Here is a 26,037-nt window from a genome sequence, read left to right as displayed (position 1 = left end):
GCTAGTGTCAGCACTGCTTTTCCATGCTGGCATCGCATGAACGCATCAAAGCTGATTTGACGACTTTATCAACACAGTCAAGACCAAGTGGGTTGTTTCCTAATTTGGTTAGCGGGCTGGCAATGCTCCATTCCTTTTGATTTTATCAACAGTGACACATTTTAGGGCGGAAAGTTTGCAACTGAATCAGAAAGGACACCTTTCAACATAAGTTAGAAAGATAGAGACTAGTTTTTCTCCAGCTGCAGGGGGTTTCATAAGTGACACACAGGTACATGAAATGGACAACTAAACATAAATAGGAGCTTTTAGGAAATTTCACAGGGAATACCAGCAGGAGAACCTCCAAAGTTGCATGATAATTACTAGGAGTGTAACAATTCATTCACTACATCATTGCATTGATATACTGTACATTCCTATGATTCAACTACATCAATCTGAGTTCTGAAATTTCCATTCCAGATGACATATATATCGATCAACACCATTTAAAAGGTAATCAATCGATTAAATTGATACTAGGACATTAAGCATTGGATTTAAGCACGGCAGGCTATATACAATCCCTGTATTTTAGCAAGGCAAAAATCTAACACTGTGTGTGTACGCTTGATTAGGAGAATCCGTGGGAACGTCCTTAAAAATGTTATTTTTCATATGATACCGGGTGTATTTTCATTCGTATATTTAAAAGTTAAGTCCAACTTTAAGCCTTTCAAACTCATAGATCGGAGCTTCTGGACAAGATAAAAGGGATGCAGGATATAAATTCATTTTAATGTCTATCTGCAGATGAAATTTCATTAAAATGTGATTGTTGACTTGTAAAACAAATGTCACGGCCTAAGTTATGATATATTTTCTAGTATGGTTGTACTTGCCAAGGTCTGTGGGTCGATCACAGCTTTTGTATTGACTCAATGTTAAAGCAATGAGAACCAAAGGCACTATTTTCCACTATAAACTCTGCTCTAACTTATTTGATATTTGGGGTAGAGAAGTGAATGAGGTATCAAATTAAAGTTCAAGTCATATTTCATCAGACAGAATTATTCACACATTTGATTTTACATATTTCAACATTTTGTAACATTCCTAACATATGTGTGCTGCAAAACTTCTGTCATTGTATTCTTGCTCGTTGCTGCACCATTCTTTCAAATGGCTGCTCTGATCAGGATTGTCAGCCCAAAAAAGGCCCTGCTTCCATCGGACCACACAGGTGAGAAAGTTTCAACACCTAATTGAAGATACCATCCCTCACCTTTGGGTGCAAAGTTCAGGTTTGGATTGCACTTTTTAAAGTAAATAATTCATCATGAGAAGCTATGCCACCCTCTGTTCATCCTGATTTTGTATTGCATTTTTAACACATTTTTGTAGTTATTGATCATTTATTCTTAAGTATGTCAGCATTATTAGTAATTTATACATGACATGACATCCCTGACAAAAAACAACGGGAATCTAGGAAACTTCCCCTGCACTGTCCAGTATCCAGGTATTTAGTCACACTGGTTGAATTTTAGGCAAAAAATATGTATATACAGTATACATATATACAGTATGTATATATATATATATAAATATATATACATATATATACACATATATATACATACAGTATATATACTGTATATATATACTGTATACTGTCTATATATATATACAGTATATATATAATGATTCACTTCTTTAGACACAAGGACTTCCTATTTCCTGTTTTACACATCTGTGCAGACACACTTATCACTAATCAGTGAAATTAGAGTAACTACATTCAGTATTTTTAACTTTATGTGTGCGTGTGTGTGTGTATTTGCCTCCATGTCGTTGTTTGTCTGTCTTCTCACTGAGCCTGAGGGAACTTAACTCTTTGGTGCAGCGTTCCCAGGGGGTGGAATTTGTTGGCTGCGCCACTACTAAGGGGGTACTAGTAGCAGGGGTGAGGAAACCAGGGCACATTTCCTGTGGAAATGGGGTTATCACTTGGCTATTAACAGAGCAATTACAACAGAAGGCTTGCAGAAGAAGCTTGGGAATGTTGTCTGTGGACCTTCTCAATTGCTTAACATACTGTAGGCCACGCACCAATACACAGTACATTTAGTAAATACTCTACAGTGAACTTCTATGGCTTTTTTCAATGATGTTACACCAAAAAAGGGAAGGACATGGACCAAAAAAAGGGCACGCATCTTAATGAAAAAATTCAGGTTTGTATATTACCAGTGGTCATCAACCTTTTTGAGACCATGATGTTGAATGGATGGATGTGAAACTGCGAAACACAAATGTATTCTTATATAAAATATGTAATAAAGCACTACAACAGTCAGCCCTTAATGGGCGGCGTCATCTCAGCTCAAAGACTTTTTTTGGAGGTGCACGTCTATGGTGTTATATTTGTGCCTTAACTTTGAGGTAGCAAAGGCAGATTCGCAGCCCTATTAACGTGCAATAATTACTGTTGTGTGCACAGGCACATCGCTGCATGAGCTCTGTCACTCCATTCCTCTCTCGCTCAACCTTTTTGCTAGCGTGGGGGGGCGAGTCGGTGTACGAGGCGAGCCAGTGTACTAGTGTACCTCCGGCTTTTGGGGACTGGGCTCCTTGCTGGATAGCGGCAAGGCGTAAGGACGTGTTCAGTGGACAAAATGTGTGCCTGTTGGTCACTCTCCGGGAGGTGAGGGCACTGATGTAGTAATGCATTTTTTTCCAAAATGTTCTCGTGATCGACCGGCAAAGTACCAAAGGTCGACTAATAGCTCACGATGGTCAGGTTGGCGACCACTGGTATATACGATATCTATGAATGTGTTGTTTCACATGAGGACTGTTGTGCCTATCTAACTGGCATCCTGCTGAGTTCCATTTTTGCAAAATTTGCAGCGCCGTTTCAACTGTCCGATTTGTTTTGCTCAGTGCTGCCTTATGTAAGACTAACATTAACAAAGCTTGATCGTTTCTCTGTACGTGCAATGCTTTGAATGTCCGTCTAATTGCCGACATGATGCATTTTGAAGTCCTGTGCCCATCCTCACACTGAGTTCAACAAAAGTAAGAGGAAAGGGAGCAAAACAAGGAAATAAGGAGAAATAAGAAAACTGCAGGATATCAACTGATTGGTTCTTACTGTCCTGCAAAAGCAAAACTCTCAGAACATTCGCACATCGGTGCACACACACGCACACACGCACACACTGAAGTAAAAACCAACAGGCACAGCATCTGGGCTGTGTCACCAAAAGACCAGACCCATGTGCACAGCTTGAACTTTAACCTCAGCCGGTATGATTATTTATCATCATCATCATCACAAGGCTCAGGCTGGCTCCCAATCCAGCTTCATACACTTGCACAAAGTTTACTCTAAGTCTTAATTATTGTTTAAAGGTCCCATATTATAGTATTTTTCAACAATTTGAAGTAAGACTGAGAGGTCCCACAACAGTCTATTATGGAAATGTGTTGGCTAAAATCTAGCCTTGATGCCCGAATTTAGACCATTTAAAAGTGCTTTTAGTTGCTTTAATGTTAAGCTGTTTTTGTCCACGCCTGTCTCCAACAGTGTGTGTGGCTCCAAAAAGTGCTTTTGTGCACTCCACTATTTTCCCTTATGCAGTTTATGCAGTCTATGGCAGTTAATTGGTTCCAGACCGACTATGATAAGTGAATTCCCGCAAAGTAGGATTCCTTCTTTATAAAAAGAATATTGTCATATACTGTATAGAGCGTAGAAAACCTGTTTACGACCTTGTTTTTTAACCTGTCCTGTCCAGCCAATAGGACAAATAGTATTGTTGATGTAGATGCCCTTGCACGCTAAACAGATTTGCTCTGCTCGGGAAAAGTGCAAGATACTCTTTTCCTGTTATATAGTTTGTATTTGGCTTTATTTGATGTTTTATTATGATGCGCATTTGGAGTGGCAGGAGAGGATAGAGAAGACGAGAAACAGAAACAGAAGGTGGAGTGTGTGGACAAGAAGGGAGACATGCTAGGGAAAGAGACGACAACAACATCAACAGCCGCAGATAATAATTTATTGAGACAGTAATACTTATTGGAAGTAATAGTAATAATAAAAATAACAACCATAACAGCCAGGGCTGTACAAAATTCAGAACTGAATTGAGAATGACCTCTAAATTCCAATTCAGCTCTTGAATTTGAATTTGAATTATGAGTAGAACTGAAATTCCATGGAATTCAAAGAAAATCATGATGCATAATTAAGGTGTATGTTACAATGAAGCTTTACAGTATATATTTAAAACATGAATTTTATCAAAAATATGATTGCATGGACTTTATGTGCGCAACACTTTATTATTGTAGATAGTTTAGTAATTGTTTTTTTAATCACAAGTTAACGATATCGATTATCGATTATGATTAAAGAATGACAAGAAGCTTTTGTCAATTTTTTTAGGTTTTCATATTAACAATTTTTAATTCAGACGGGTCCAAAGTGTGGCCCGGCGGCCATTTACAGCACATTTTTATTGGCCCGCAACACACACTATAATGGGAAAAATAGAGCAAAAAGGCACAATGTAAATAGATGAATGTGAAATGCTGATGCTAATAGCTAATAATAACACAATACTTTGTATTTGTCAATTTACATATAATAACTTTTTACAAAATTTTTAAATATACAGTCAAACTTGTCTATAGCAGCCACTAGAGGGAGTCTGCAAAAGTGGCCGCTATAGACAGGTGGCCTCTATAGACAGGTTGGTGTCCAGTTTGAATGTTGACCAGTAGAGGAAAAAAAAGAAAAAAAGGGAAAATAATAATAATAATAATGTTGACCAGTAGAGGGCACTGCGGACTGCGGATAAAAGTTCAGCACTACTAGGCTTGTTATTATCATGGTTCATGGTTTTAATCCTGAACATGCATGAGTACAACAACAGTAGCACATCACATAGTACAATTCACAATTTTGCATGTCCAAAAAGGAGTAGGAAGAAGCAAAGCTTATTTAATCCTACCCCTCATCAGTTTCACATCAGTTGCAATACATTTATTCACCTCTTGTTCTTCCAAGTGTACTTTGTAGGTCTATATGACAATGTAGTGCAATCATAGCCAAGGTTTTTACTTACTAAAAGGAAGCTAGAGGCTTAATAATAACTGATAGAATATATCCACGACCCACAGAACAAAGCTGTGCTAGTAATTAATGTCTTACGCTTGTTTTTTATATTTTACTTTTTATACGGCAAAGTGTCATTACAGTTTTAGTTCATCAGGAAGTGACGGAAAGTGACGGTGGGCATCCCGAGCAGGAGAGCCAGGCTAGGCCCAACATTAAGGAGTGTTAGTGTTACGAGTCTGCAAAAAATGTATGTTAAAAGTATCAAATTGTCCACTGATATGTGATGAGGATGAATTTCTCTGAATTGCATTGAATTCAATTCCAAATGCAATTCAACATCCTGTGGGGTGGATTCAAATTCAAAATTAAAATCAAATTCAAATACAAATTCATTCATTGAACTGAATTGAGGGCTGCACAGTGGCCTCGTGGTTAGCATGTTGGCCACACAGTCAGGAGATCGGGAAGATCTGGGTTTGATTCTCTGTTGGGGATCTCTGTGTGGAGTTTGAGGTTAATTGGAGACTCTAAATTGTCCATAGGTATGAATGTGAGTGTGAATGTTTGTTTGTCTATATGTGCCCTGCGATTGGCTGGCGACCAATCACAGGGTGTACCCTGGACTGTCAGCAAGTCAGCTGGGATAGGCTCCAGCATAGCCACGACCCTAGTGAGGATAATTCTGAAATTCTGAATTTTGCAGAGGCCTGATAACAGTAATAACATTAACAATAACTGTTAATAATCTTATTGCCTACATCACCATCATTATAATGAAAATAACATGACAATACAAAAGCGTTATGTGTGGATGTACATATTTATTGTGAGTTTGCATATGTTCTAGGGTTGGGACATAAGTTTTATATACCAGTATACCGGTATTAATCCTTCCAATGATAAGAAAATGACTTGCACTGGTATAAATGATCATTTAAAACACAAAAAAGTGCCTCACGTGTACCCCAGCATGGTCCAGCAATGGCAGAGCAGAGACAACAAAAGAGAGAAAATGAGCATGGCTGAAGGCGGAGGAGAAGCGGAGACTATAAACGAAGAAATTATTGCTAAACGGTGAGGTACCTCTGTAATATGGTGGTTTGGTTTTGATAGAGCAGATGTGCAGCAAGAGACCGTAATATGCAAAGTTTGCAAAGCAACGGTGACGGCAAAAGGTGGGAACATGACAAATGAGTTCTACCATCTGTAGCGCAAACACACAGTTGAGTACCAAGTGTAATGAAGCATGAGCACGTGTACACTTTCCCAGTCAAAAATACAAAACGCTTTTGCACATGGCCTTCCTTACGACAAGAAAAGTAAACAATGGCATGACCTGAATGATGTAGTGTCATATTATTTAGCCAAAGACTTGTTGCCTTTATAGTCAATCGAAAAGGAAGGATTTAATTGCCTCCTCCGCATATTTGACCCAAGATACACGATGCCTTATTCCTCAAGTATTCCTCAAAAACCGCAATACCAGCCCTGTATCAGGACTTCCGTGAAAAACTGAAAACATCATGACTACAGTGGAGTTTTTTGCCTCGACTACAGACATGTGGAGAGGCCGACCGACTCAACCATATTAGCTCCACGGTCCACTACATACCCAGCAACAGGACTTTCAAGTCGTCCTGTTTCCAGACAACTTTTTTTTCCAGAGGAACACACAGGTGAAAACATTGCAAGTGAGTTGAAGGAGTTTCTCCAGGAATGAGAAAAAGCAAGCGTGTGTAACTACTGACATTGGCTCTAATGTTGTGAAAGCAGCTGCCCTGAACAAGTGGAATAGACTGGCTGGCTTTGGACACTCTCTACGCAGCGCCATAGGCAAACTCACTTTTCTGTCATGAACATAAGTGCACTTGTCACAATTGTCATAGTTAATTGGCATTCTTTGATACAAAATAATCAATTACAAAATAAAAGAAATTACATATAACATACACACATTAGAAATACCTAACAAGAGGAAAAAAGAAAGGAATAAGGAATATAATTTTGAAATATATGAATGTAATTTTGAAATATATGAATGTTTTACTTTTCAAGTTTAGATAAAATTATACATTTGTTTTGGCATTTTGCTATAGTTGAGTATATAAAATACAATTCAGTTGGACGACACAATAAAAACACAAGTATACAAAAATGGCAACATCTTACAGCCATAGTCTTGGATAACAATAGCTGTAGCAGATTATATGTAGGGTTAAAGTATTTTTACAATTATTTTCACTTTGTTTTGCAGAGACAAGCATGAAGGATCTCAGGATAGACAAAACTGTGGGAACTTGTTGGTGGATTCTCCCATAGCTGGAAAAGACGGCGGGCACTCAGGAAGGTACAAGATGAATTTGGCCTTCCACAGCACAAGTTAGTGACTGAATCAGTAACCCGATGGGGGTCGAGGCAGAGGATGATTCAACTGCTGCTCGAGCAAGAGAAGGCTATCACGAAGGTCCTTGTGGCTGACAGGTCAAGCTGGCATCTGGTGCCATCATAGCAGGACTTAGATGTTTTGTACTCTTAGTCAAGCAGTTTTGAAATGAAACTTTTGATTATTAAGGAAGAAAAAAAAACACCTACCCACCTGGCCCGATGTGAAAAAGTGATTGTCCCACCCCATTATAACATAACATAACTTAATTGACATTAATTGAGAGTCTGTAAAAGGAAAAAAAGCCATTTCCAAAGCTTTGGGACTCCAGCGAACCACAGTGAGAGCCATTATCCACAAATGGTGAAAACGTGGAACAGTTTTGAACCTTCCCAGGAGCGACAACTCATGCAAGAGGTCACAAAAGACCCCACAACAACATCCAAAGAACTGTAGGCCTCACTTGCCTCAGTTAAAGTTGCGCTCATGACTCCACCATAAGAAAGACACTGGGCAAAAACAGCCTCTGTGGCAAAGTTCCAAGGCGAAAAGAACTGCTGAACAAAAACAACATTAAGGCTCATTTTAATTTTGCCAGAAAACATCTTGATGATCCCCAAGACCTTTGGAAATATACTCTGTGGTCTGACGAGACAAAAGTTTAAACTTTTTGGACGGTGTGTGTCCCATTACATCTGGCATAAAAGTAACGCCACATTTCAGAAAAAGAACATCATACTAACAGTAAAATATGGTGGTGGTAGTATGATGGTCTGGGGCTGTTTTGCTGCTTCAAGACCTGGAAGACTTGCTGTGATAAATTGAACAATGAATTCTGCTGTCTACCAAAAAATCCTGACGGAGAATGTCCGGCCATCTGTTTGTGACCTCAAACTGAAACCAACTTGGGTTCTGCAGCAGGACAATGATCCAAAACACACCAGTATGTCCACCTCTGAATGGCTGAAGAAAAACAGAAGTCCTGACCTGAATTATACTGAGATGCTGTGACATAACCTTAAAAAGGCAGTTCATGCTGGAAAGCCCTCCAATGTGGCTGAATTACAACTATTCTGCGAAGATAATTTGGCCAAAATTCCTCCACAGCGCTGTAAGAAACTCATTGCAAGTTATTGTAAATGCTTGATTGTAGTTGTTGCTGGTAAGGGTGACCCAACCAGTTATTAAGTTTAGGGGGCAATCACTTTTTCACACAGGGCCATGTAGGTTTGGATTTTTTGTCTCCCTTAATAAGAAAAAGTATACAGTCAAACCTGTCTATAGCGGCCACTAAAGGGAGACGGCAAAAGTGGCCGCTATATGCAGGTGGCCGTTATAGACAGGTTGGCGGCCATTTTGAATGTTGACCAGTAGAGTGCACTGTGGGACTGTGGATAAAAGTTGTAAAGAACTACTAGGTTAATAAACCGCTGTTAATAAAGCGATTGACCAGTGCACATTGTCTCACACCAGGAAATAAATGGTGTCACTGTCTGCAACAAGCTCCAAAGAAGAGGACTTTTTTTTATGTCAAACAACTGACAGTTTGTGTGGATCTTGTAAATGATTGTGACTGAGCTAAGACTCAGTAATTAAAGTCTACACACGACGGCTTCATTGCTTAAAAAACAAAACTTTTTTGTGCATGAAGCTTCTGCTTGAGTCGGCATTTTGGCCGCTATATGCGGTCAGATATTGACCAAGGGATACAAAATGGGTGGCCGCTGGCCGCGTTAGACAGGTGACCGCTATACACAGGATCTATAACACGTACATTTTCTGCGGTGGGATTTTTCAGTGGCCGCTATAGGCAGGTGGCCGTTCTATAAAGGTGGCCGCTAAGACAGGTTTGACTGTACGTGTATTTGCAGATATGTGCGCGCAAGTGTGGAATGTGTATTTGTGAGTATGTGTGAAAGGGTTTTTTTTGTTAATGACCTTCTAAATATGTTTTTTAGCATTACAGTAGTAGAGCCCTCTATACGTGAAATAACACCCCTATAGTCACTTTCACACTCGTATTACCCAATATAGTAAATGTAACAATGGAAAATAAGACATCTTTGCATTGACAGCGCACTCCTGCGGTGGCTATTGTCTCATTAATGTAATGTTACTGACACCTAGTGACCGGTGTATAATAGTACTGTCATGCTGTTTGTGGTTAAGGCGAGTCTCACGATGCACTTCAATGACTTTATTAACAAGCAGAGAACAGATATGCAGTGAATATTCACACAGTAGCTGCTGTCGGTCACAACTCACGCCAGTCACTGCACTCTCCACACTGGTAACACTCAGCTAACACAGTGAACTCTAGCTAGTTGAAGTCACACACGCCACTTCCCAGGCCCCACTCTTTTAAGGCACAAACAAGTCACAGATATTACACTACAGATCACATCTTTTGATTGCCTTATATTTGTATTTTCGTTCATTTAGCCATTTTTATGCTTGAAATTGCTTAATTTAGGCCAGGAATACATACAGTTTGCTTAAATATGTATTTTTTTTTTACTAATAATAGGCCATATTCAGCCACGAAACTGCAAACGTTTATTAACTTATTTATTTTTGAAAAACTGCAATAGACTAAGCATAGCATCCTGCTAGGTTAGCCTATACGCTGGACAAACAAAATGATCAAACTTATAGCTTCCATGTCTGCAGATGACTGACGGATAGTTGGCAGAGATCCAGGGTTTATTTTAAGATGTGTAGTGATGCCTGATTTTTTTTATAAAACTGTAGCCTATTCATGATATCATGAAAACTCAGTACTTCCAAAGCAACCATTTGGGAGCCCATTATCTCAAAAGTACAGCAAAAGGTCAAGGAGAAGGTACATTTGTGTCATGTTTGGTGCTCATAAACAGGCTCTAGGGGCACATATTTCTGTTAGAACACCATTACAAAGTAAATTTTGCATTATAGGGTATCTGTTGTGTATCTAAGAGGAGGTTGAGGAAGAACACGTATTGTTTTCTTTGTCTCACACAGTAACGGTTATACTATATATGGGCTTGCGTGGGAGCATCTCACTTATTAAAACCCTTGCGAATACAATACGTACATAATAAGGAGGCACAGTGAAATGTGATGATTCGGGTTTTGGACTAAAATTATTGCTAAAGAAAGATATGTCTTGGTTTTGAGTTTTTTCATAATAATGAACACCTTGTGCCTTCCTTCCTCCAATAAGCACAGTGCACTGTACACTAATGAGGCCTTCAAGAGCTCTGCAGATTTAGATAAATCTGTGCTTTTTTTTTTATTAATATCATTCATTCATTCATCCATTTTCTATGCCACTTGTCCTCATTACGGTCGTGTGGGTATGCTGGAGCCTATCCCATCTAACTTCGGGCGAGAGACAGGGTACACCCTGGACTGGTCGCCAGCCAATCGCAGAGCACATATGGACAAACACACTCACACTCACATTCATACCTATGGACAATTTAGAGTCGTCAGTTAACCTAGCATGCATGTTTTTGGGATGTGGGAGGAAACCGGACCAACCGGAAAAAACCCACGCACGCACGGGGAGAACATGCAAACTCCACACAGAGCTGTCCAACGTTGATTCAAACCCAGATCTTCACAGTCTCCTGACTGTGTGGCCAACATGCTAACCACTAAGCCACCGTGCTTCTTTTTATTAAATACGGCTGCAAAAAAAGTTGCAAGTAACAGAGCTTTGATAAATAAAGTGACAACCACTATTGAATTCTAGAAAGACATTGTAGCACAGTAAGTTTCTTTCAATAGGATTTTAATGTAAAGGAAGGAACGTTTCACCGAGGTTCCAAAGTACTTGGTCCATTTTGACATTTTACACTGGTGTGGGAGAAATGTGTTCGTGTGCCCACAAACTGTGGAGGTGAACGTTCCATCCTAACGGAGCATGGCTCATCTTGTCTCTATGTTTATACGCTATTAAGAGCAAAAACATGAATACCCGCAGCTATCAGGGTGATAATGATCTACATCTTGGCTCAGCCTCAAAGCACAGTTGAGGGCGAGAGCGAGATAGTGCACTACATGGACATTTGCAAAGCTGTCGAATGAAGACTGTAGTCGGTCAGATTTTTTTTTTTTTTTAACTAAAGCGATTATTATGAATGTTTGCTTTAAAAAGACACTAGATAAAAAAAACACTATCACTGTATACTACAACTTCTGATAAACTGGTCTCTTTTTAAACAGGAAAGGGAACTCCTACTTCCAACCTTTTGTGTCACTTGGCAGATCTTGCCATCACTGAGAGTTCCCTGGTGTTTACACAGACATAGGAATGTCAGATTGGCATTTACTGGTATTCTCAGGCTTAAATGGATCCGAGCAAATATTTGTTTGGCTTTAAAGTGAGCAGAATTCTGATATTGCTTCGCAAAAATATTATGTATCCAGAGAACCAAATGGGAAAAGACTGATCTGATTTGCATTTGCAAGATGAGGTTGTACAACAAACAGATCACAGATTGCAACCGCGGTGTTTTAAATACATCACTTCTATTAGCATTTACCTCTGTTGCATTGTAAGGCCATGGAAAATATGACTGAATATAAATATATGAATATGAATATAAAAAGGCACTCCATTGTTTACAGTCAAGTCTTTGACTTAGAAGTAAAAAAAATTTGTAAAGCACTGGAGATAGAAAGAGGTGGACTCAAGATTACCGAGGTGGGGGTTGTACTAAATTGATACATAAGGAAACTGAAAAAACGTGAAGATTTTTCTTAATTACATGCTGCAGGCTAAAGATAGCCTCCAATATGAACACCAGACAGCTCCACAGTGTATATTTACAGCATGTCCACTGTTGTCTCAGGTTGTTGTTGCCAAAGCAAGAGTGCAGTCACGCTTAATGCTTAGTGTTTCTAATGAATAGGGGGAAAAAGAAAAAGGGTTCCAAAATAATTTTGTTAAATGGCCCTAAAACCATGCAATTTGGTGTTCAAACAACATTTTCTTGAAAAATAAGCCTGAAAAGTCCTACAAAGGTCAACTATTGCCAGAATACACTGTGAAACTTCAGTTCAGTGAGCATCCACAAGTGTGTGTTTGCTTTTACTTTGGATTTTTGTGTTTCTGTAATACCACCATGGACGGCTAGTAGTGATGACAACAAAGAAAAGTGGCATAATGACAGAGATGGGGTGAGGAGCTCAGTCATACAGGAGAAGCTCAGAGTAGAGTTGAGGTGGCTCAGGAATCTAGTCCAGATGCATCCTAGACACCTCCCCGGCGAGGTGTTCCAGGTATGCCCAGCCGGTAGGAGGTCCCAGGACAGATCTAGGACAGGTTTGAGGAATTATGTCTCACAGCTGGCCTGCGACCGCTTCGGTGTCCCCTCTGGTGGAGCTGGCTGAAGACCGGGAAGTCTGGACTTCACCATCTAATCTGAGTAGGATTAGATGGTGGAGGAGGATACTGGACAGACCTGGGAGACCCAAAGTGTAGTGAGAGTAGTGAGGGTGTGCTGGGAACGTCTGGCAGAGTCTCCCGTTAGTCGAGTCTTCAACTCTCACCTCCGGCAGAGGTTCGCCTGCATTCCGGCGGTTTGCAGCTAAGTGGGAAGCTTCTGGGATGAGACTCAGCACCTCCAAATCTGAGGTTCTCAGTCGGAAATGTATGTCGGGGTCTTGTTCACGAGTGAAGGAAGGTTGAAGCGTAAGACTGATCGGCTCAGCGTCTGCACCGGATCGTCGTCGTGAAGAGAAAGCTGAGCCGGAAGGCAAAGCTCTCAATTTACCTGTCGATCTATGTTCCCACCCTCACCTATGGTCATGAGGTTTGGGTCATGACCGAAAGAACGAGATCACGGATACAAGCGGCTGAAATGAGTTTCCTTCATAGGGTGGCTGGACTCAGCCTAAGAGATAGGGTGAGGGGCTTGGTCATCCGGGAGGGGCTCAGACTAGAGCTGCTGCGCCTTCACATCAAGAGGAGCCAGTTGAGGTGGCTCGGGCATCTAGTCCAGATGCCTCCCGGACGCCTCCCTGGTGAGGTGTTGCAGGTATGCCAAGCCAGGAGAAAGCAGACCTAGGACATGCTTGAGGGATTACGTCTCACAGCTCGCCTGGAACTGGAAGAGGTGGCCGGGGACCGGGAAGTTTGGCCTTCCCTACTGAGACTGCTGTCCCTACCACCCGGACCCGGATAAGCGGAGGAAAATGAATGGTTGGATGAATGGAAAACGGTTTTGAACAAGTCAGAGGTCAACCAACGTCCCGGAACAGATTGTGTCTGACCTTAGAGATTTCACTATAACAAGAGTCTCTACATTTTGTATTTGGTTATACAAGTACAGGACATCCTCTAAACGAGGCCGTCTTCATTACATAACTTTTGTGTTGAGCCAACAGCTGGGTTGGACTTGAATGGGCACTTCAACTGGGATGAGAGATGCCCGTGCGACTAGGAACTGCAACCATTAGAATGAATAATAGAGAGTTGTGTATTGGTGATGTTGCGGTGTCACTTCACCATCCAAGTCAATTGTGCAATTCAGTCATTTGCAGCACAGAGCCTGCGAAGAAGTGGCCTAGATAGAAACACATCTGAAAGAATAAATGAATAATGAAACGACTTGATATACACTCTGAAAGCTTTTGTGCCTTAATAGGAGACACAGGGAAGAGCTTGGACAATGATGGAGACGTGAATTAAACAATTCAAAATGCTATTAGGTATGAGTATAATAATCAACTAATTGATTGTAAGGAATTCTGTTAGGTCTCTGCTGTGGTATTACTCCTCTGGGAAGTATCGAGCTGAATGTGATACTGTCACGAAAACAGGAGTATAGAACATTCAGAGAGATATCTTCAAATCCAATTACCCTATTGAAGTATTTAGGAATAAAAATCACAATTACACGGAACCTCCAGATGTCAACACAACTACCATAGATTCATAACTAACTAAACAAACTAATATCAAATAAAAGTACTAACACATAAGGAATAGGGAAATGAATGGTGTTTGCAGTGTGATACCATCACGTTGTACAGTTACCGCTAGATTTCGAAAGTATCACTACTAATTGCTGCTAACGTACTGTGTATTTAGAGCCCTTCCTGTTCAACACAAAAGGGCCAAAGAAAGAGCAAAAGGCACTGACAGGGTTAATCTTTTAGATCAGTACTCAGCAAATGGTGGACCTTGGTCTGGATCCGGACACAGTGATGGCCCTTTACGGACCCATGACCTATTAAAGTGAATGGGAATATGATAACATATAATCATGCTTGCGGAGCGATCGCAGTTTGCGGCCGTAATTACTTCAGTTATTACGGTTACGTGACAGCAAACGCGGTGATGTCGCTCAAAATGAGCCAATGTTATTGTGTGAATGTTATTGAATATTATTTTTTTCACAGAAACCGGTGCAGTTTTATTTAACTTAAAAATAAGCCTCCGTGTTCATTCGTTGTTTGCACAGTCAAACGTTTTATTGTTTATGTGAAATTTGGTCCTGTTTTCTTTTAAATGCAAATTCATTTCTATTTTTGACTCCATATTTGACTTGTATGTGATGGAGCTGGTTTCATTTTTAGTGATGGTGCCACAATCAGCAGACAGCAGCTGGGTTGTGTGTCCGACAGGTTTGCTCTCAAGGAGAAGAGAAGTTCATGAAGTCCTTCTACTTAATCACAACAGTCCATCTGTAGGCGTGCTGTGTATATGTATGGAAGCAGCTGTTCTTTCTTCCATACGTTGGTCTCTCTAAAGCTATGTTATACCTCCATTATGACTTTATCCATAAATGACATTACTCGGTAAATGACGCAGATATATCAAAGAATTGGAATTTCACAAGAATCGCTTGTGAACGAAAAGAGCTCAAACCCAACCACCGTGCATCCTGCCCAAGCAATTTGAATGCTACAGAACACAATCGCTCATTTACATTTACATTGCAAATTTGGGCGTCGAGCAAACAAACCACCGGCTTAGTTTAAGCACCTGCATGAGAAGCAGACAGGAGGTCAAGGGTGACAGGATTATTTTAACGGACACAAAATAATGAATATCCTAATGAACCTCTTCAGAAATGCTGAGGTCATCACTATATTCTCATGCGATGCCTGTAATCAGCAGGACTTCCTCTATGTGCATTTGTGTGTCTGCATGGAGTCTGTGCTGATCTGTGCGTGTGTCTATAGGAGCTTCTCATTGACGTGACGTGGCACAGAAATGCACATTGTGTGTGTGAAGAAGCTCTGTGTGTATGCTTGTTCATGTGATGTAATCAATTATGTAAACTTTACCAACAAGGATGTCAAGAAGCAAGTAGCTCTGAAATGTGAGTGTTTTCAACTTTCAACTCGACTGCAGGGAGGTTTGCCATTGTCGCCACATATTTTGCTTGTTAGTTGAATGGTTGCTTTACATTCCGTGCTGCGGTTGATTGTTTTGCTGGAAGACTCCACATACTGATGTTGTTTTCCACTGCATCCACGAGATGGTCATGGTCTGGAGAAAACGGATGGTTTGGGCTGGAACGCACACTTTTGTTGAGGTCTTATACGGACTCAAGTTTCTGTCTCCCGAAGATCAGGACGAAACTAGCAATATAACCAGAAACAATTGAGCTCCACCTTTGTCGTGAACAAAGGGTAGACGAAATGCCTCAATTGCCTCGCTGTGGTTTAACCTGGGCATGGGCAGCCCAGGGCACAAAAAGGTTTTCACGCCGCATTACTCTGGGAATGTTCTCTCTGTTGATTGTCATCCACAAATTGTGAGAATTTTCCATTTCTCTTGTGCAATGTGCGGTATAAAACTATAGCACCCATTCAATTCAAATACAGTCAGCCTGCTTAAGGGAAAACTGCACTTTTTTTTTATTTTGCCCATCATCCACAATTCTTATATGAGATATGAACACACATGTTCTTTCCGAATTCTGTGCGTTCTACATAGAGAAAAACTACTAGCCCGAGGCAGCTAACAATGCCGGTAAAAAGGTTTCACCAATTCCGCCTATAAAACCACTGAGCACTACAGTAGTGTGACAGGAAAACGCTACAAGAACGGGTTGGCGTTACACTATAGCATTTAACGACGTTATTCTCCACCAAAGGGGAAGTGAAATAAAAAAAGTAGTAGTCGCCGTTGGCTCTCACAAAGTCTGCCATGATTAGCAGTAGCAAATGCACTTTCTATGCTGTTGTTGTTGACTGAAGTAGCGTTCGTTGCTATGGGCTCTGTTAAATCAATGTGCCCAGGAAAGACGTTACAGTAATGCATAAAATGAACAAAATACAGCAACATACTGTAAATATTACATGTTATCATGAAAGTGCCTGCTGCTACATGTGCCTGTCACTACATGGTCACGTGGTCGCTAAATCACTTGCAGAGATTAATTAGAAATATCACATCAGCATGACTTTATCTGACATGATCTGAATCTAGTAAAATCCCTGATTTCTACAAAGTCCCATCCCACTTCCAACTGCTGCAGTTTTTCAGGATTCAATTGTTTCCTGCTGCAGGCAGGTGCAAAATGTCTCATTCTTGACACACTTCACATTTTCACGAATGTTTTGTGTTTTTTAACATTCTTCTTTGACATTGTGGTCAGCTAAAGAAAATGTGAATATGAAAAGCATTGCATTGGATGCGTTCACATGTGTACAGGGGGGATAATCACTGTTGCAATTCAGTGTTTGGTATTTGGCTTTTGCCAATTTGAATGCGCTGCTGTGGGTTGGGTCTCTGCTTACCACAGCCTTTCAGGAGCCGCTTCTCATAAGGTGAAAGTGTTTTAGAGAAATAACCAAATGTATCCCCTGTCTGGCAAAAAAAGAATCTAAAAGTCTTGCAACTGTCCACTAATTACTGTGGATCCCCAACAAAAATATATTCCATTTGTTGGAGGGAAAAAGCATGAAACGAAAAGCAATGATGGGAAGGGAAATGACCACAACATAGAGCTCCCACAGAGAGTGATAGAACACATCCACACCCACACACACACACACACACGCACACACTCAACTATGCCAACACAAATCACAACATCTATTCTCTACTTGTCATCTTTGCAAAGATGAGTTCACTTGTTTCACACACATACCAGTCACTCAAAAAAATAATTATTTACAATAAAGAGCACAGTGGGCACAAAATACTGTATGTATACACAAGCTCATATGTGCACACACACTCCGTTCAACCCCACTTATACTGGAGGACATGTACACGCGTCATGTTCATGTTCACATTGAGGTTTCATTAAAGCTTAATTCCCATGTGGGAGAACCTAACCATCCCTACGTACAGTTCTTTCTAGGTCACCACTGGCTGACTCCTTAACATGCCGTCCTCTTTGTGTTTATAGTTTGTGTGAGAATGTGTAATACATGTCTAAGTCCAACATGCCGACCAGGAGATGAGTTTATTGTGACAGGCGTGAATTATTACACCTTTGACATTGGTTGACAAGGCTCAGTGCTTTTACATCTTTCATCTAGTTTTTACACTTGTATGACAATTAAAGTGTTCATGAAAACATTACATAGCAACTCTTTCATTTTGGAACAAATTAATGCACTTTATATGACAGTCAAGCTTCAGTTTTCGTACGCCCCAGTTTTTGTATGATTGGGATTTTTGTAAAAAAGTTAATTCACTGTCTCAGTTTTCTTACAGTGCTGCAAGTAACAAGCTAGTCGGTTTGCCCTGTACTTTATCGTTCCGTGAAATCGAGTGCCCAAACAAAGCACCTCTACGCATTGCTGGCTCGTTGCATTTTTACCTCCACCAAGTAAAAAAGGTCCGAATGGATTTGGATGAAATTTTCAGGAATTGTCGGAAATGAGATATGGGAGAACTGATTACATTTTAGGGGTTATCCGCATCACCGTCAGGATCCAGGAATTTTTTAAAGGATTCTTTAACATTGTGAGATAGGACCATTTTCGTCATTTGTGCATATAACGACTCAAAAAATGGTCAGAGCACTTGGACAAAAAAGTTTCCAACAGGTTCTAAAAAATATCAAAGACTGATCCACATAATGGAATAATTCCAGATCCAGAATGTGAAAAAAATGGGGACTTTGGAATTTTCATGATAGGAAGACAACAAATGAAGCTATAAACATGCAACAAACACCATTATGTATAAATTATATATGCTAGACACTGTGGAATTTGGGGTGTGCCAACGGATTTGTTGTATCTTCAAAAGATACGGCGATAGATCCAGAAAAAAACTGCCATTACGGAAAGTGCGATTTTTGTGAATAACTACTGGACTAATATTGATATCACTATGAATCCAATTGTTAATGGTATGTTTTCATGGTCAAGGACTACGTTATGTAGATAAAGTAAATGTAGGACTAATATTTATGGTGTGAATCACAATATGGGGGGACTATGGCGCTTGGCGGAGGTCTGCGCTCGCCGAGGGCTTTTCTAGTTTAATGTGACAGCTAAATAACCCGCCATGGGGCCAAATACAGTTGCAGATTCCTGCAATTTGATAAAGAAGATGAGAAACGCTATTGAAGTCCGCCTCAACAGCAACTTGCATTCATTCGTCATTTATAATTATTTCACATTGTTTTCTGCATGTAAAACTATAAATTATAATTATTCTGGAATTGGAATTCAACTATAATCCTGGAACAGACCGGCTGGACTTTAGGTTCCACTGTAATCCAAACATTTTTTTGTAAAAATCCAACTAATTACTCATGGAGGGGGGCTCTGGTAAAGACATCTACAAGAGGTGTGGAAAAAGGACGATGAGCTTATCTTGACAACTAATCAATGAGTTTTTATTTGATTTACACAAATAGAACCGAGATTACAACATAAATCACATTGAATTTTAATCAGAAGAACGCAAGGTTGCTTATCCATCGCTCAACAAATCACAGGCGGTCCTTTGAGCGTCAACATAACTGCAAGATGAAATGACTGTATCACTCAAATGTCTCCACTTAAATCTTTTGGCAAGCGGCGCCCAAACCGAACAGTTATTGCTCGCACAAGGTTGCAAAATGTGTATGCAGCAACATCTCACACTTTCCAGGGAACACTGGACTACAGTTCAACCAATGGAGTATGTTCTTCTGGGTCACACCCGCATGATGATTCAACAACTTGTGCAGCATGCAACACACTGGCACAAAAAAAACATGTGGTTTCGTGTCTGACATGCTTGATCAAAAGCATTGGGTCTGAGATTCAATTGCGCATCCCCCTCCGTTGGGCTTTGGCAGCAAAGTGTTATGGATAGGGCATGGGGCCAAGAAATAATGAATTTGGTGGCAATCTGTGGCTGGGATTTGTGCCATCAGATAATTATTTCTTTGTCAAATGCTCTGAAATGGTCACAGACGCTTGACTCTGAATCCTGAAGGTGTGTGGGAGCTGTCAAAAAGACATTGGGTGTCGAGCATCATTGCTAAAAGAATATGAATTAAATGAAAGCAAAATCTGATTTTTGTGATCCTGATTTGAAATGTCATCCATTCTTTTTCTATGCAGCTTATCCTCCTGGGGTCTTGTGGGTATGCTGGAGCCTATCCCAGCTGACTTCGGGTGAGAGGCTCGGTACACCCAGGACTGGTCACCAGCCAATCGCAGGGCACATACAACAACCATTCACACTCACATTCATACCTATCTCCAATTAACCTAACATGCATGTTTCCGGAATGTGGGAGTAAACCGGAGGAGGATGACCCCCCACCCCACCCCCCACCCCCCCACACAGGGAGAACACGCAAACTCCACACAGAGATACCCAACGGAGGTTCGAACCCAGATCTTCCAGATCTAACCACTCGGCCACCATGCAGCTGCTTTGAAATGCTGAAGACAATTTTTCTTTAATATTGAATAAGTTATCTACAAAATTAACTTTACTACTACACTTTCATCATTCCTTTACTTCAAACAAAAAAAGTGGTACACGTTAAAGTGAAATTATCGTTAGTAATTGAGAGGGGTACTATTAAATAAGATCTGCATTGAATTGTGCAAGTGTAAATGTGACTTTTTAAGCAGGTTTCAATTAATTTAATTCATAACCAATAATAATAGTGATATTGCCAGGAGAAGGTAGTGTTTATAGACAAAGCTTTCAAACTCCAACACACTCCAAGAAACATGAATTCAGACCAAAAAACATTTTTTAAAAAGGTTAACAATGTGGTAAAAATAGTAAGAGAGAGGTAAAACAAAAAAATCATCAAGTAGTGTTTTGTGTAGTGAGGGAATGGCTGATGTATTTGATAGAGTTGTGTTTCTTCTTACCAGTGTGTGTGAACTGCAGTCTTGGCTGAGATGCTTTCCAGGCCCCTCCTAAGGTGGCTCCGAGGTGGATTAGAAGCACAACTGTCACTGGCCCACACATCCTCCTTCTTCTTCTTTTTAACACACCGACACCCACTGAGTCTTGAGTCAAGATTTGACAAATTCCAGCAACTTACAAGTAGCCACACTGTCTTGATGGTGTGTTCAGGTGCACACGCTGCAGCACACTCGTGTAGTGCAAAGTGGTGCACTGTAGAAATAAATATATATAAAAACAAATCCAAAAGGAATGGGAGTCCAAGTCACGAAGATGCTAAATTAAACCAGTCCAAGTGTGCAGGGCGAGAGTCCAGATCCTGAAAATAATTTAGCGCTCCTTGAAAGCAGTAGAGCAGCACCATCTGTGAGGTTTGCGTCTTTGAATTGTGAGTGTGTCGGTGGGTGTCAGGAGATGTGAAGAGAATGTATTCCAAGGGGTAAAAAAGAAAACAAAAGTCGTCTCTCCACTGCCTCCTTACAGCTTGACAGCTCTCTTCTGCTCTGTCTCTCATTCCAGCTCCTCTCTGCATGTGACTGCTTTCTCTAGCTCTCGCACTCACACTCACACTCTCTCTCTCTCTTTCTCGCACGCACACACGCACGCACACACACATGTGTATAGATAAACGATCATGCCCATTCACGGCTCTGGGAGAAGATAGTTGAGTGTCTCTTTTCATAGCATATTCTTAATCTTAATCAACTTTCTCATGTCGTGCACTTGTCCAAACTAAAAGCTTTGCAGAGAAATTCAAGAAGGGTCACTGTAAAAATAACTCAATAATTCATGAAACTGTAAAAGCAAATGTGATCAGCAAGCTTGGACACCAGCACAAAGCATACATTTCCCACGTGTCATCGTTAGGAGTAGTTACAAAAGTTGCAAAAAGCCAAGAAAAACCCCCAATATCCTTTCATGCTTGTTGAGCCGAAGTTTTGTGAGAAACTGCAACATTTCGTATGAGTCCAAATGTGAGGGTAGTTTCATTTTTTTATATTTTTCCCCCACACTTGAAATTATTTGCATTTCCCCACTCTGCATTTGCATTTTCTCCCGGGCTTGTCTCATTAGGGTCGTGGGTGAGTTGGAGCCTATCCCAGAAGACTTTAGGCAATTACAGGGCACATACAGAAAATCAAGCATTCACATTCGCACCATAAGAGCAGGGGTGTCCAAACTTTTTCCCTTGAGGGTCACATACTGAAAAATCAAATCTTGCGGTGACTTTGATATTTGTAAACCGTGCAGGGAGGTGTGCCAGTGCGCAAAGAAAAATGTCAAATGTTCAAAATTTCTGGTACACATAATCTTCGTGAACTAGTCGTGAATCCAACGTGAATGCACCGCAACGTATGTGCAACCAATGCAAGCGGTGCGTATTAAGACATCTCTCGTTCATATGAATGGGTTAACTTTTCCACCACCTCTTGGAATAAGTCAGGAAGAATTCTCAAGTAATTTCTGTAGCCTCTTGGATCTTTCTCGTGAAGTTCTGTTCAAAACTGGTCATAATGCCCACAGTAATGTCTTCTAGTCAGCAATTCCTATACCCAAACTGTCCGTGCTTTCTTTTGTGAGAGCGTCTTCTCTGGAGTTCAACGTCTTGGAGGTCCCTTGCACATAGAGGAAGTAATGAAGCTAGGGGTGATGCCTGCTGTTGCAGGGCGTCATGAGGAACAATAATAACAACATGGGACAAATAATACCACCACTGCTTTACGGATGCAGGAAGTGATGGTGACAATGCAAACCCAGTGCAGTACCCAATACCATGTGGTACACTAGACGTAAACAGTACTGGACTTAGGCCCTGTCCACACGGGAACATTCCTATGTTTTTTTTTGGTGTGTTGAAAAAAAGTCTTGTCTATACTGTGCCGGATTAGTAAATTGTTGCCTCCAGACTGAAACAAATCACTGAGTGAAAACGATGTAATACACAATCACACATACTGTACGTGTGGCGATGTGAACAAACACGAGGGCGAAACCAAGTGACACACCAAACCATAGAAGAAGAAAGAACGCACGCGCATAAGTCTGTCGTCTTCCACTTTTCAAGACTTACGAGATGTGGAATTACTCCTGCGAGTAGTTATGGAGTAACAAAATATCAGGGAAATGTCGACGGCGAAGGGGCGGCGGTGAGTCGGTGACTTCATCGTTTTCGTCTTGCTTGTACACACGGCAACGACAAGCCGTCATTCACAAATTTCCCCACTCTGGAAGCCGTTTTCAAAAAATAGCATTTCAGGTCACCCAGAATGGATGGCAGGCTGAAACCATAAAATACTCTGCCGTCCATCCATCCATTTTCTTTACCGCTTCTCCTCATTAGGGTCGCTGGGGCATGCTGGAGCCTATCCCAGCTGACTTTGGGTGACAGGCGGGGTACACCCTGGACTCCAGCCAATGGCAGGGCACATATAGACAAACAACCATTCACACTCACATTCATACCTATGGACAATTTAGAGTCTCCAATTAATTTAACATGCATGTTTTTGGAATGTGGGAGGAAACTGGAGTACCCGGAGAAAACCCACACACGCACGGGGAGAAATGCCCAAGGGAGAATCGAACCCAGGTCTTCCCAATCTCCAGACTGTTACTGTGTTGGCCAACATGCTAACGACCGTGCGGCCATTTTGACTTAAAAATATTTCCGTGTGGATAGCCCCTTACTGTAGATGTAAAGAAGTCGTGCGGGAGTGTGGCATTCCGTGCCAAGGCACACCACGAATTACGTGCCGAGTGCCTAACTTATGTGTAAACAGTGCGCAAAATAGTCTTCACGTTTCACGTTTCAGGCATAGCATCTAAATGACACGCATTGCCATGACGATGTGGAGGCAAAATTCGTGCTAGTGTCAAGGTGGCATAAACATTTCAGCTTTTTCTCTTTCATTGTGCTCCATTTTTCCCATTTTTATGCATTTTTTTGTTCAATTTCATTACTACAATGTGCCAGGGGCCAATAAAAAATGAGCCATGGGCTGCAAATGGCAAACCCCACCCGATTTAGAGTCTCCAATTAGCCGAACGTGCATGTTTTGGAGATTTTGGGAAGAAGTACTGGAGTACCTGGAGAAAACCCACTCAAGCACTGGAAGGACTTCCAAACTGCACAAAGAGATTAGAATCCAGAACTCCTGACTGTGAGGCAGATATGCTAAATACTGCTCCACCATGCTGCCCCTGTTTGAATTCAATACAAGTGTTTTTGTCATCATACCCCATGTTTGCGGCTAACCCAAATGCAATCATTAAAACCTGTGCCTGCTTTTCTGCTGCTGTTATTTCCATTAGAAACCATCTCTTTTGCGGGGGCGGAGGGTGGGGGGGTGGGGGGCTGGGGTTGTTAATAATTTTTTTTCAAGTTCAATCACAGGCTAGCAGGGAGAATTTATTCAATTCTCTGGGATAAATAATGAATTTAGGTTGCGTACCAATGAAGAAGTATATGCTCTTTCTCGCCACAGACATCTGAATCACGAATGATTTATTCAACACACTTATTTGCTGTATTATAATTAAGGCTTGCTTGTTTTGTCCCAAATATTCTCCAATTAAAATGCGGTGTGTACAGAAGTCCAGACAACATTGAATCGATCCCGGGCAAGGCAGCTCCTCATGAATGAAATGAATTTGATGTAAGAGCAGATGAAGAGGCTGCCTGCTGGCTGTGCCATTAGACTGCTAAGTCTACTCCTGTGAGGAAAGCGAGTAAGATGCTACTGAAGCACGTACAAGAGCTGTATCAAATATTCTCCCTTAACAAAGATAATAATGCTGGATTTTGGTTGAGGTATTTATATTGCAATATGCTCATAACTGGTGTGGTAGGTACACAATTCACCTCTCTATGCCCAAAGTCAGCTGGGATAGGCTCCAGTATGCCCCCGTGACCCGAAAGAGGAGAAGCGGTATGGAAAATGGATGGATGGATGATGCAATGCAGTTGTACGGTTACAATAAAAAACATACCAGTATAATTACAAATGTTCTTGTCCAGTTTCCACTTATCAGTCAATATTATTTTGCCGTTCATGTTGTTTTTCCAGTGATAACTTTCTTCAGGCGTCTGATTGGCTGAAACGACCTTCCTTGGTAATATGTGTTGTAGCGCCACCTTCTGTTGCACTGACATTTGCTTGACAGCGTACAAATGCTTTAAAACGCTATTATTGAGGACAGAGAAAAACGAACGACCTGAATAGGTTAGAGCATAGCTTGTTAGTGTCATGATTTGCACTCTGCTTTGTCTGCTGCCCTCTGCTGTCTCGTTACAGTCCTGCAGAGGACTCCTCTCTCCTGCTCGTTTGACCAGCACACCTGCACCACATCTGCAATTAGGCCTTCTTAAGCCATGCGGTCTAGCTAATCCTTTGTCAGATTGTTGTCTGACCTTGCCAGCATCACGCACGCTTCATTTTCCTCCTGCCACATGGCTAGAATTCCTTGTATGGCTTTTGCCCTGCTGCCAACTACAGTTCAGTAAGTTGTTGAGCATTTTCTGTATATCTTATTTGCTACTTTGTATTTTGTTTGTAACTTTTTACTTCCCGGTGACCATATGTCACCAGCGTCTTCTGTTTACTTTGTTTTTCCTCCCTCGTGAGCGCTTTTTGTTTTTGTTAAATACCTTTTTACACCATCCTGCCTTTGTCTCTGCTCTGGGGTCCACAATACCTGGCACCTGTGCCAGCGGCCGGAACAGTTATATCGTTACATTATCTGGAATTGTAAAAAGTGGTCAAAGGCCAGAGCATGTTGGTCTAGCAGTTAGGAGACAATGGGTTCAGATCACATGTCTGTGTGGAGTTTGCATGTTCTCCCCGTGCGTGCGTGGTTTCTCTCCAGGTACTCTGGCTTCCTCCCACATTCCAAAAATACGCATGCAAGATGAGAGTGTGAATTTTTGTTTTTCTATATGTGCCCTGCGATTGACTGATGGCCAGTCCAGGGTGTACTGTGCTGCTTGCGAGAAGACAGCTGGGATAGACTCCAGCATACCCACGACGCTAGCAAGGACGAGCAATACAGAAAATTGATGAATGGGTCAAAGGCCGGGGCAGTTTTTCCATTTTGCTCACTGATTCATGCATAAAGTTCTCATTCATTGCTCTTGATAGCAGCTCAACTTCACAAATGCAAGTTGGTTAAATCAGTATCTCACACTAAGGTACTTTTTATGGAGAGGCTCCA

The 26,037-nt window shown here is 41.1% G+C and overlaps 1 protein-coding gene across 1 annotated transcript in view; it reads right to left on the bottom strand.

Annotated features, from left to right (window-relative positions):
• The window catches only part of sema3h (sema domain, immunoglobulin domain (Ig), short basic domain, secreted, (semaphorin) 3H), an 85,705-nt gene extending 64,316 nt beyond the window's left edge, over positions 1-21,389 (bottom strand). The window contains exon 1 of the mRNA XM_054774850.1: positions 20,790-21,389. Coding sequence (XP_054630825.1) covers positions 20,790-20,889 — 100 coding nt within the window. The 5' untranslated portion in view covers positions 20,890-21,389. The remainder of the gene's footprint in view (positions 1-20,789) is intronic.
• Positions 21,390-26,037: the final 4,648 nt, after the last annotated feature.

The sequence above is a fragment of the Dunckerocampus dactyliophorus genome, chromosome 1, assembly GCF_027744805.1.
Source record: "Dunckerocampus dactyliophorus isolate RoL2022-P2 chromosome 1, RoL_Ddac_1.1, whole genome shotgun sequence".
In the NCBI taxonomy this organism is placed as follows: Eukaryota; Metazoa; Chordata; class Actinopteri; order Syngnathiformes; family Syngnathidae; genus Dunckerocampus; species Dunckerocampus dactyliophorus.
The sequence above is the reverse complement of the archived record's forward strand: the minus strand, read 5'-3'. Positions and strand labels throughout refer to the sequence as shown.